Source organism: Tachyglossus aculeatus, chromosome 11 (assembly GCF_015852505.1).
Source record: "Tachyglossus aculeatus isolate mTacAcu1 chromosome 11, mTacAcu1.pri, whole genome shotgun sequence".
NCBI classification, from domain to species: Eukaryota; Metazoa; Chordata; class Mammalia; order Monotremata; family Tachyglossidae; genus Tachyglossus; species Tachyglossus aculeatus.
The window spans coordinates 23,710,899-23,722,064 of record NC_052076.1 but is presented as its reverse complement, the minus strand read 5'-3'; the positions used below and the strand labels follow the sequence as shown (position 1 = coordinate 23,722,064).

Genomic DNA, 11,166 nt, shown 5'->3' with positions numbered 1-11,166 from the left:
CAGACATACACACGCATCTCCCAGAAAAGTAAACACCTATGAACCTGACATACAAACACACATATACCGCCCCCCGCCCAGAGAAATGCTATGAAACATGACACACATACGAAGATTTTAAATTAAAAAATTGGACAAAGCACAAATCCAGGCAGCCACCTGCGAATTGATTTTGCTATTCCCTGGGCAACACCTTCCTAGATTAGGGTCAGGACAAGAGCTTAACTAATCTCTGGGGGGGCATGGGGAGCAGAGGCAGAGAGGGAGTGAGAGACACACACACACACACACACACACACACACACACACACACAACTTACAGAGAAATACTATGGAACCACACACACCTCCGAGAAGTAAATACTATGGAACCTGCTACAGACATACACACGCATCTCCCAGAAAAGTAAACACCTATGAACCTGACATACAAACACACATATACCGCCCCCACCCCCCCGAAGAAATGCTATGAAACATGACACACATATGCAGATTTTTAAATTAAAAAACTGGACAAAGCAAAAATCCAGGCGGCCACCTGCGAATTGATTTTGCTATTCCCTGGGCAACACCTTCCTAGATTAGGGTCAGGACAGAGAGCTTAACTAATCTCTGGGGGGGGGCATGGGGAGCAGAGGCAGAGAGAGGGAGGGACACACACACACACACCTTACAGAGAAATACTATGGAACCACACACACCTCTGAGAAGTAAATACTATGGAACCTGCTACAGACATACACACGCATCTCCCAGAAAAGTAAACACCTATGAACCTGACATACAAACACACTTATACCACTCTCCCCCGCCCCCCCCCGAGAGAAATACAATGAAACATGACACACATATGAAGATTTTAAATTAAAAAATTGGACAAAGCAAAAATCCAGGCGGCCACCTGCGACTTGATTTTGCTATTCCCCGGGCAACACCTTCCTAGATTAGGGTCAGGACGGAGAGCTTAACTAATCTCTGGGGGGGCATCGGGAGCAGAGGCAGAGAGAGGGAGAGACACACACACACACACACCTACCTTACAGAGAAATACTATGGAACCACACGCACATACCTTTACAGAGAAATACCATGGGACCACGCACACCTCTGAGAAGTAAATACTATGGAACCTGCTACAGACACACACACGCATCTCACAGAAAAGTAAACGCCTATGAACCTGACATACAAACACACATATACCATCCCCCCCCACCCCGAGAGATCCTATGAAACGCGACACACCTACACACACGCACCCACCCCTCACAGAAGTAAATTCTACGGATTTAAATTCCAACACAGGTGTGTTCTAAAAAGCGGCCTGGGGACGCGGGCCGGAGGGCTACCTCCCCCTGGGCCTCCACCCTGACACGGACGGTGGCCCGGGCTCCCCCACCGTGTCCGTCCCCTCCAACCTGCCCCTTCCCTCGTCCCCCCGATCCTCGGTTCCCGGAGCTGAAGTGATCCCAAAGCTGTGAGGGAGGACTCCGTCACCTCCCGCGGCGCGACCCTTCCCAGCGATCGACGCCGACCCGCTTTAGGGGTGCAGAGTTCGGAGAGGTGGGGGGGGGGACCGAAAGTCCAAGCGTGGCGTCTCGGCCGCCGCCGCCTTGGGCTCTCCCCGGCCCGTCCGGGGGCGACGACGGAGGCCGTCGGGGTGGGAGGTGGGTCCGAGTGCGATACTACTTGGTTTGTCGTTGGTTTCTTTGCAGCATGTAGAAGGCACGTGGTGTGAGGAGGTCGGGCCCCGACTCAGGCCCCGAAAGAGGCCGGGTCTGGGGGGACGGGGGCGGGCGGGAGGGGGGTCACTTCTGGTTTTTGAGCTGGTTGGCCAGCCAGTCCAGCCCCTCGTAGAGCCCGTCCCCGCTGGTGGCGCAGGTGGCCTGGATGTACCACGTTCGGTGGCGGAGGGAGTGGAGGCCCAGCTTATCCGTGATCTCCGCCGCGTTCATGGCGTTGGGCAGGTCCTTGGGGAGAACGGACAGACCCCGGTCATAATAATAATAATAACATCGATGGTAAGTGCTTACTATGTGCCATAATAATAGTAACGACAACAATGGTATCTGTTAATCAATCAATCGTATTTATTATTCTACCTGTACATATCTATTCTATTGATTTCATTTGGTTAACCTGTTTGGTTTCGTTCTCTGTCTCCCCCTTCTAGACTGTGAGCCCGCTGTCGGGTAGGGACTGTCTCTAGATGTTGCCAACTTGGACTTCCCAAGCGCTCAGTCCAGTGCTCTGCACACAGTAAGCGCTCAATAAATACGATTGATGATGATGATGATGACTGAGCGCTTACTGTGTGCAGAGCACTGGACCAAGCGCTTGGGAAGCCCAAGTTGGCAACGTCTAGAGACGGTCCCTACCCAACAGTGGGCTCACAGTCTATAATGTGTTAATATGTTTTGTTTTGTCGTCTGTCTCTCCCTTCTCGACTGTGAGCCCGCTGTTGGGTAGGGACCGTCTTTAGATGTTGCCAACGTGTCCTTCCCAGGCGCTTAGTACAGTGCTCTGCACACAGTAAGTGCTCAATAAATACGATTGAGCGAATGAATGAATGAGTAATAAATCTGTACAAACATCTATACATCTATCCAGGTGCTGTGGGGAGGGGAAGGAGGTAAGGCGGGGGGGATGGGGAGGGGGAGGAGGGGGAGAGGAAGGAAGGGGGCTCAATAAATACGACTGAATGAATGAAGTCAATCAATCAATCGTATTTATTGAGCGCTTACTGTGTGCAGAGCACTGTACTAAGCGCTTGGGAAGTACAAGTCGGCAACACATAGAGACGGTCCCTACCCAACAGCGGGCTCACAGTCTACAAGGGGGAGACAGACAACAAAACCAAACGTACCAACAAAATAAAATAAATAGAATAGATATGTACAAGTAAAATAAATAGAGTAATAAATGTGTACAAACATATATACATATATACAGGTGCTGTGGGGAAGGGAAGGAGGTAAGATGGGGGGGATGGAGAGGGGGGCGAGGGGGAGAGGAAGGAAGGGGCTGAGTGTGGGAAGGCCTCCTGGAGGAGGTGAGCTCTCAGTAGGGCCTTGAAGGGAGGAAGAGTGCGAGCTTGGCGGATGAGCAGAGGGATTGGGGGCATTCCAGGCCCGGGGGATGAAGTCGAGGGGGCGACAGAAGTGTGGCCGTACCTGCTTGTTCACAAACACGAGCAACACGGCGTCCCTGAGTTCGTCTTCGGCCAACATCCTGGTGAGCTCTTCTCGGGCCTCGTTGACCCGTTCGCGGTCGTTGCTGTCCACGACGAAGATCAGACCTGGGTCGAGAAGATACGAGACGGTTCACGGGCTGGGGGCGGGGGGGGACCACTGAGGCAGGACCTCGGGCGGGAATCCCGGAGGGAAGGAGGCGGCCTCTGGGAACGGAGCCATCCTCGGTAGTATACACTCGTCTCCGCGTTTTGTTTCGTTGTCCGTCTCCCCCTTCTAGCCTGTGAGCCCGTTGTTGGGTAGGGACCGTCTCTAGATGTTGCCGACTTGTACATCCCAAGCGCTTACTACAGTGCTCTGCACACAGTGAGCGCTCAATAAATACGACTGAATGGACGAATGAAGGACACTCACCTTGCGTGTTCTGGAAATAGTGACGCCACAGCGGCCGGATCTTGTCCTGGCCGCCCACGTCCCAGACCGTGAAGCTGATGTTCTTGTACTCGACCGTCTCCACGTTGAAACCTGAGTAGGGGATTGGGGGAGCGGAGGGGGGAAACACAAGGGCCACACTTAGTTCATTCGTTCGATCGTATTTATTGAGCGCTTACTGTGTGCAGAGCACTGCACTAAGCGCTTGGGAAGTCCGAGTTGGCAACATATAGAGATGGCCCCTACCCGACAGCGGGCTCACAGTCTAGAAGGGGGAGACAGATGACAAAACAAAACATATTAACAGAATAAAATAAATAGAATAAATATGTACAACTAAAATAGAGTAATAAATATGTACAAACATATACATATATACAGGATAGTATATATATATAATTCGGGCCTGGCTGAGGAAATGCTTGTCGGGAAAGGGTGAAGTGTCGGCCAGTCTCGTCTGCCGACGCTACGGCGCTTGGAACATTCATTCATTCAATCGTATTTATTGAGCGCTTACTGTGTGCAGAGCACTGGACTAAGCGCTTGGGAAGTCCAAGTTGGCAACATAGAGAGACGGTCCCTACCCAACAGTGGGGTCACAGTCTAGAAGGACTCAGTCCCTTTCCCACATGAAGTAGCAGGGAGACTGGATATTTTTTCCCCATTTTACAGGGGAGGAAATGGAGGCCCACAGAAGTGAAGCAGCAGCGTGGCTCAGTGGAAAGGGCCCGGGCTTTGGAGTCAGTGGCCATGGGTTCAAATCCTGGCTCCACTGATTCATTCATTCAATCGTATTTATTGAGCGCTTACTGTGTGCACAGCACTGTACTAAGCGCTTGGGAAGTACAAGTTGGCAACATATAGAGCCGGTCCCTACCCAACAACGGGCTCACAGTCTAGATTGTCAGCTGTGTGACTTTGGGCAAGCCACTTCACTTCTCTGCGCCTCAGTTCCCTCATCTGTAAAATGGGGATTGACTGTGAGCCCCCCTGTGGGACAACCTGATCACCTTGTAACCTCCCCAGCGCTTAGAACAGTGCTTTGCACATAGTAAGCGCTTAATAAATGCCATCATCATTATTATTACCACCAAGTGAAGAGACTTGCCCAAGAACATCCACCAGGCAAGTGGCAGAGCCAGGATCATTCATTCATTCATTCATCCAATCGTATTTATTGAGCGCTTACTGTGTGCAGAGCACTGTACTAAGCGCTTGGGAAGTACAAGGTGGCAACATATAGAGACTTTTAGACTGTGAGCCCACTCTTTATGACTGTGAGCCCACTGTTGGGTAGGGACTGTCTCTATATGTTGCCAATTTGTACTTCCCAAGCGCTTAGTACAGTGCTCTGCACATAGTAGGTGCTCAATAAATACGATTGATGATGATGATGAGAGACGGTCCCTACCCAACAGCGGGCTCACAGTCTAGAAGGGGGAGACAGACAACAAAACAAAACATACCAACAATAGGATAAATACGTACAAGTAAAATAGAGTAATAAATACGTACAAACATATATACAGGTCCGAGGCCCAGGCTCTCTCTACTAGGCCCCGCCGCTCCTCTTTGCTTCTCAGTGCCTCAGTTTCTCCCTTGGTAAAATGAGGACTCAGTCCCCGGGTTCTCCCCCCAAACTGGACCGCGTCCGACCCAACGGGCTTTTACCTATTCATTCAATCCTATTTATTGAGCGCTTACTGTGTGCAGAGCACTGTACTAAGCGCTTGGGCAGTCCAAGTCGGCAACATCTAGAGCCGGTCCCTACCCAGCAGCAGGCTCACCGTCTGGAAGCGGGAGACAGCGCTTAGTGTCAAGCGCTTAGTCCAGTGCTCTGCACACAGTAAGCGCTCAATAAATACGACTGATTGATTGATTGAGACAGACAACAAAACATAGCAACAAAATAAATCTGTACAAGTAAAATAGAGTAATAAATACGCACAAACATATATACAGGTCCGAGGCCCAGGCTCTCTCTACTAGGCCCCGCCGCTCCTCTTTGCTTCTCAGTGCCTCAGTTTCTCCCTTGGTAAAACGAGGGTTCAATCCCCGGGGTCTCCCCCCAAACTGGACCGCGCCCGACCCGACCCTTTAGACTGTGAGCCCACTGTTGGGTAGGGACTGTCTATGTTGCCAACTTGGACTTCCCAAGCGCTTAGTCCAGTGCTCTGCACACAGTAAGCGCTCAATAAATACGACTGATGATGACCCGACGGGCTTTCATCTATCTACCCCGGGGTTCGGTCGGCGCTTCACGACCGCCACGATGATCTCCAGACGACGCCCCGTCGACCCAAGAGGGGAGGTCAATCAATCAATCAATCGTATTTATTGAGCGCTTACTGTGTGCAGGGCACTGTACTAAGCGCTTGGGAAGTCCAAGTTGGCAGCGATTCCCCAGGGCGGGGGGCGGAGGGGGCCCCGCGGGTACCTATGGTGGGGATGGTGGTCACGATCTCGCCCAGCTTCAGCTTGTACAAGATTGTGGTCTTTCCCGCCGCATCCAGGCCCACCATCAGGATCCTCATCTCCTTCTTCCCGAACAGGCTTTTAAACAGCTTCTCGAAGACGTTCCCCATCGTGGCGCGTCGGGGCTCCCGAGGCCGGATCACGGAATTCCGCCTGGTGGGAAAGTGGCGGAAGCGGCCTTTTGGCTCCTGGATAATAATCAATCACATTTATTCAGCGCTTACTGTGTGCAGAGCACTGGACTAAGCTCTTGGGAAGTCCAAGTCGGCAACACATAGAGACGGTCCCTCATCATCATCAATCGTATTTATTGAGCGCTTACAATGTGCAGAGCACTGCACTAAGCGCTTGGGAAGTCCAAGTCGGCAACACATAGAGACAGTCCCTACCCAACAGCGGGCTCACAGTCTAAAAGGGGGAGACGGAGAACAAAACCAAACATGCTAACAAAATAAATAGAATAGATATGTACAAGTAAAATAGAGTAATAAATATGTACAAACATATATCCATATATCCAGGTGCTGTGAGGAAGGGAAGGAGGTAAGATGGGGGGGGATGGAGAGGGAGACGAGGGGGAGAGGAAGGGGCTCAGTCTCGGAAGGCCTCCAACAATAATAACGATAGCATTTATTAAGCGCTTACTATGTGCCAAGCACTGTTCTAAGCGCTGGGGAGGTGACAAGGTGATCAGGTTGTCCCACGGGGGGCTCACGGCCTTAATCCCCATTTTCCAGATGAGGTCACCGAGGCCCAGAGAAGTGAAGTGACTTGCCCAAGGTCACACAGCAGACATGTGGTGGAGTCGGGATTCAAACCCAGGACCTCTGACTCCAAAGCCCGGGCTCTTCCCACTGAGCCACGCTGCTCCTTATTATCATCATCATCATCAATCGTATTTATTGAGCGCTTACTATGCGCAGAGCACTGTACTAAGCGCTTGGGAAGTACAAATTGGCAACATCTAGAGACAGTCCCTACCCAACAGTGGGCTCACAGTCTAAAAGGGGGAGACAGACAACAAAACCAAACATACTAACAAAATAAATAGAAAGATATGTATTATGTGCAAAGCGCTGTTCTAAGCGCTGGGGAGGTTACAAGGTGATCAGGTTGCCCCACGGGGGGCTCACAGTCTTCATCCCCATTTTACAGATGAGGTCACCGAGGCCCAGGGAAGTTACGTGACTTCTCCAAAGTCACGCAGCTGACAGTTGGCGGAGCCGGGATTTGAACCCGTGACCTCTGGCTCCAAAGCCCGGGCTCTTTTCCACTGAGCCGCGCTGCTTCTCGGCAATCGCCCGCGTGGCTCAGTGGAAAGAGCCCGGGCTTTGGAGTCAGAGGTCACGGGTTCAAATCCCCGCTCCGCCCAATTGTCAGCTGGGTGACTTTGGACAAGTCACTTCACTTCTCTCAGTTCCCTCATCTGGAAAATGGGGGTGAAGACTGTGGGCCCCCCGTGGGACAACCCGATCCCCAGCGCTTAGCACAGTGCTTTGCACATAGTAACCGCTTAGTAAATGCCATTATTATTATTAACTCAGCACGGGGAATGCTAATAATAACAATAATTAAAATTTTATGGTATTTGTTAAGCGCTTACTATGTGCCAGGCACTGTTCTAAGCGCTGGGGCAGATACAAGGTCATCGGTTTGGACACGGTCTCCGTCCCCCTCGGGGCTCACAGTCTTGATCCTCATTTTACTGACGAGGGAACTGAGGCAAAAAGAAGTTAAGCGATTCGCCCAAAGCCACACAGCAGACATGTGGCAGAGCCGGGATTAGAACTCACGACCTCCACTCCCAGTCCTGGGCCTTTTCCACTAGGCCCCACTGTTTCTCAACAACAATCATAATAATAATAATAATAATAATAATAATGATGTGTAATAATTAGACTGTGAGCCCACTGTTGGGTAGGGACTGTCTGTATATGTTGCCAACTTGTACTTCCCAAGCGCTTAGTACAGTGCTCTGCACACAGTAAGTGCTCAATAAATACGATTGATGATGATGATGATGATGGTGGTGTTTTTTGTTCATTCATGATGATGATGATAATAGTGCTAAGTGCTTAGTACAGTGCTCTGCACATAGTAAGCGCTCAATAAATACGATTGATGATGATAATGGCATTTATTAAGTGCATACTATGTGCAAAGCACTGTTCTAAGCGCTGGGGAGGTTACAAGGTGATCAGGTTGTCCCATGGCGGGGCTCACAGCCTTCATCCCCATTTTACAGAAGAGGTAACTGAGGCACAGAGAAGTGAAGTGACTTGCCCAGAGTCACACAGCTGACAATTCATTCATTCGATCGTATTTATTGAGCGCTTACTGTGTGCAGAACACTGTACTAAGCGCTTGGGAAGTACAAGTCGGCAACATATAGAGACGGTCCCTACCCAACAATGGGCTCACAGTCTAGAAGCTCTTTTATTAAGAGCTTAGCTCTTTTGTTAAGAGCTTACTATGTGCCAGGCACTGCAGAAGCAGCAGCGTGGCTCAGTGGAGAGAGCCCGGGCTTTGGAGTCAGAGGTCATGGGTTCAAATCCCGGCTCCGCCAATTGTCAGCTGTGTGACTTGGGCAAGTCCCTTCACTTCTCTGTGCCTCAGTTACCTCATCTATAAAATGGGGATTAAGACTGTGAGCCCCAAGTGGGACAGGGACCGTGTCCAACCTGAAGTGACTGATATAATAATAATAATAATAAAGGCATTTATTAAGCATTTACTATGTGCAAAGCACTGTTCTAAGCGCTGGGGAGGTTACAAGGTGATCAGGTTGTCCCACAGGGGGGGCTCACAGTGTGGCTCGGTGGAAAAGAGCCCAGGCTTTGGAGTCAGAGGTCATGGGTTCAAATCCCGGGTCCGCCAATTGTCAGCTGTGTGACTTTGGGCAAGTCACGTCACTTCTCTGGGCCTCAGTGACCTCATCTGTAAAATGGGGATGAAGACTGGGAGCCCCCCCCGTGGGACAACCTGATCAATCAATCAATCGTATTTATTGAGCGCTTACTGTGAGCAGAGCACTGTACTAAGCGCTTGGGAAGTCCAAGTTGGCAACATATAGAGACGGTCCCTACCCGACAGCGGGCTCACCGTCTAGAACTGTCTGTCCCACGTGGGGCTCACAGTCTTCATCCCCATTTTCCAGATGAGGTCACTGAGGCCCAGAGACCTGAAGTGACTTGCCCAAAGTCACCCAGCTGACGAGCGGCGGAGCCGGGATTAGAACCCGTGACCCACGACTCCCAATCCCATGCTCTTCCCACTAAGCCACGCTGCTGATGTCTGTCTCCCCCAGACTGTGAGCTTGTTGTAGGCAGGGACTGTCACTGCTTATTGTCGTAATGTACTTTCCCAAGCGCTTAGTACAGTGCTCTGCACACAGTAAGCGCTTAAAAAATACAACTGAATGAATTAATACTGAGTTCTAAGCCCAATTCCACCACTTTTTCATTCATTCAATCGTATTTATTGAGCGCTTACTGTGTGCAGAGCACTGGACTAAGCGCTTGGGATGTACAAGTTGGCAACAACACCACTTGCCTGCTATGTGTTCTTGAGCAAGTCACTTTTCGGTGCCTCAGTTTCTTCATTTGTAAAATGGGGGTTAAATACCCCATCTCCTTCCTTGCGAGGGCCAGGGACTGTGCCCAGTCTGATCGTCCTGTAGCGCAGCACATAGTAGGCGCCTACCAAATTCTACAGTTTGTATCATGGTTACTATTACTACGATTTTCTGGGAAGCAGCGTGCTCAGTGGAAAGAGCCCAAGCTTGGGAGTCAGAGGTCACGGGTTCGAATCCCGGCTCCGCCACTTTGCTGTGTGACTTTGGGTAGGTCACTTCACTTCTCTGGGCCTCAGTGAACTCATCTGTAAAATGGGGGTGAAGACTGGGAGCCCCACGTGGGACAACCTGATTACCCTGTATCTCCCCCAGCGCTTAGAACAGTGCCTGGCACATAGTAAGCGCTTAACAAATACCACCATTATCATTATTATTATTATTATTATTTAAAGATGAGGGGACCAACTAAAACGCCTATCAATGGTGTCTATCTTTTGTGTTTAGAGTGCAGTGTGGCGTAGTGGAAAGAGCCCGGGCTTGGGAGTCAGAGGTCATGGGTTCGAATCCCGGCTCCAACACTTGTCTGCTGTGTGAGCTTGGGCAAGCCACTTGCCTTCTCTGGGCCTCAGTTCCCTCATCTGTAAAAGGGGGATGAAGACTGGGAGCCCCACGTGGGACAACCTGATTACCCTGTATCTCCCCCAGCGCTTAGAACAGTGCCTGGCACCTAGTAAGCGTTTAATACCATCATTATCATTATTATTATTTAAAGATGAGGGGACCAACTAAAATGCCTATCAATGGTGTCTGAGTATCTTTTGTGTTTAGAGTGCAGTAAAAAATACCATCATTACCATTATCATTATTATTTAAAGATGAGGGGACCAACTAAAATGCCTATCAATGGTGTCTGAGTATCTTTTATGTTTAGAGTGCAGTGCGGCGTAGTGGAAAGAGCCCGGGCTTGGGTGTCAGAGGTCATGGGTTCGAATCCCGGCTCCAACACTTGTCTGCTGTGTGACCTTGGGCAAGCCACTTGCCTTCTCTGGGCCTCAGTTCCCTCATCTGTAAAAGGGGGATGAAGACTGGGAGCCCCACGTGGGACAACCTGATTACCCTGTATCTCCCCCAGCGCTTAGAACAGTGCCTGGCACATAGTAAGCGCTTAACAAATACCACCATTATCATTATTATTATTATTTAAAGATGAGGGGACCAACTAAAACGCCTATCAATGGTGTCTGAGTATCTTTTGTGTTTAGAGTGCAGTGCGGCATAGTGGAAAGAGCCCGGGCTTGAGAGTCAGAGGTCATGGGTTCGAATTCCAGCTCCAACACTTGTCTGCTGTGTGACCTTGGGCAAGCCACTTGACTTCTCTGGGCCTCAGTTCCCTCATCAGTAAGAGGGGGATGAAGACTGGGAGCCCCAAGTGGGACAGCCTGATTAACTTGTATCTCCCCTGGTGCTTGGTACATAGTAAGCGCTTAATGA

General features: G+C 50.3%; 1 protein-coding gene across 3 annotated transcripts; it reads right to left on the bottom strand.

The window, feature by feature from the left end:
• Positions 1 to 259: 259 nt before the first annotated feature.
• On the bottom strand, positions 260 to 6,286 carry LOC119934352 (ADP-ribosylation factor 2). Of its 3 annotated transcripts, none has more exons than XR_005452916.1 (5): positions 6,064 to 6,286; positions 3,609 to 3,719; positions 3,177 to 3,301; positions 1,072 to 1,973; positions 260 to 347 (listed from the first exon to the last, which is right to left on the bottom strand). XR_005452916.1 is itself a non-coding variant. In XM_038753818.1 (4 exons), exons 1-4 carry the CDS (start codon positions 6,209 to 6,211, stop codon positions 1,812 to 1,814), a joined length of 546 nt encoding a protein of 181 aa, XP_038609746.1. In that variant the 5' UTR covers positions 6,212 to 6,286; the 3' UTR covers positions 1,022 to 1,811. The 3 variants fall into 3 exon arrangements, 1 of the variants encoding a protein (XP_038609746.1); XR_005452917.1 differs by lacking the exon at positions 260 to 347 and adding an exon at positions 674 to 704; XM_038753818.1 differs by lacking the exon at positions 260 to 347 and having other exon boundaries at positions 1,022 to 1,973.
• Positions 6,287 to 11,166: the final 4,880 nt, after the last annotated feature.

Excerpts from the sequence above, each read along its gene's own strand:
- LOC119934352 (XM_038753818.1), bottom strand. The coding sequence starts at position 6,211 with ATGGGGAACGTCTTCGAGAAGCTGTTTAAAAGCCTGTTCGGGAAGAAG. Across the intron at positions 3,302-3,608 it reads CTATTTCCAGAACACGCAAG|GTCTGATCTTCGTCGTGGAC; the intron begins GTGAGTGTCCTT and ends TTCTCGACCCAG. Across the intron at positions 1,974-3,176 it reads TCGTGTTTGTGAACAAGCAG|GACCTGCCCAACGCCATGAA; the intron begins GTACGGCCACAC and ends GTTCTCCCCAAG.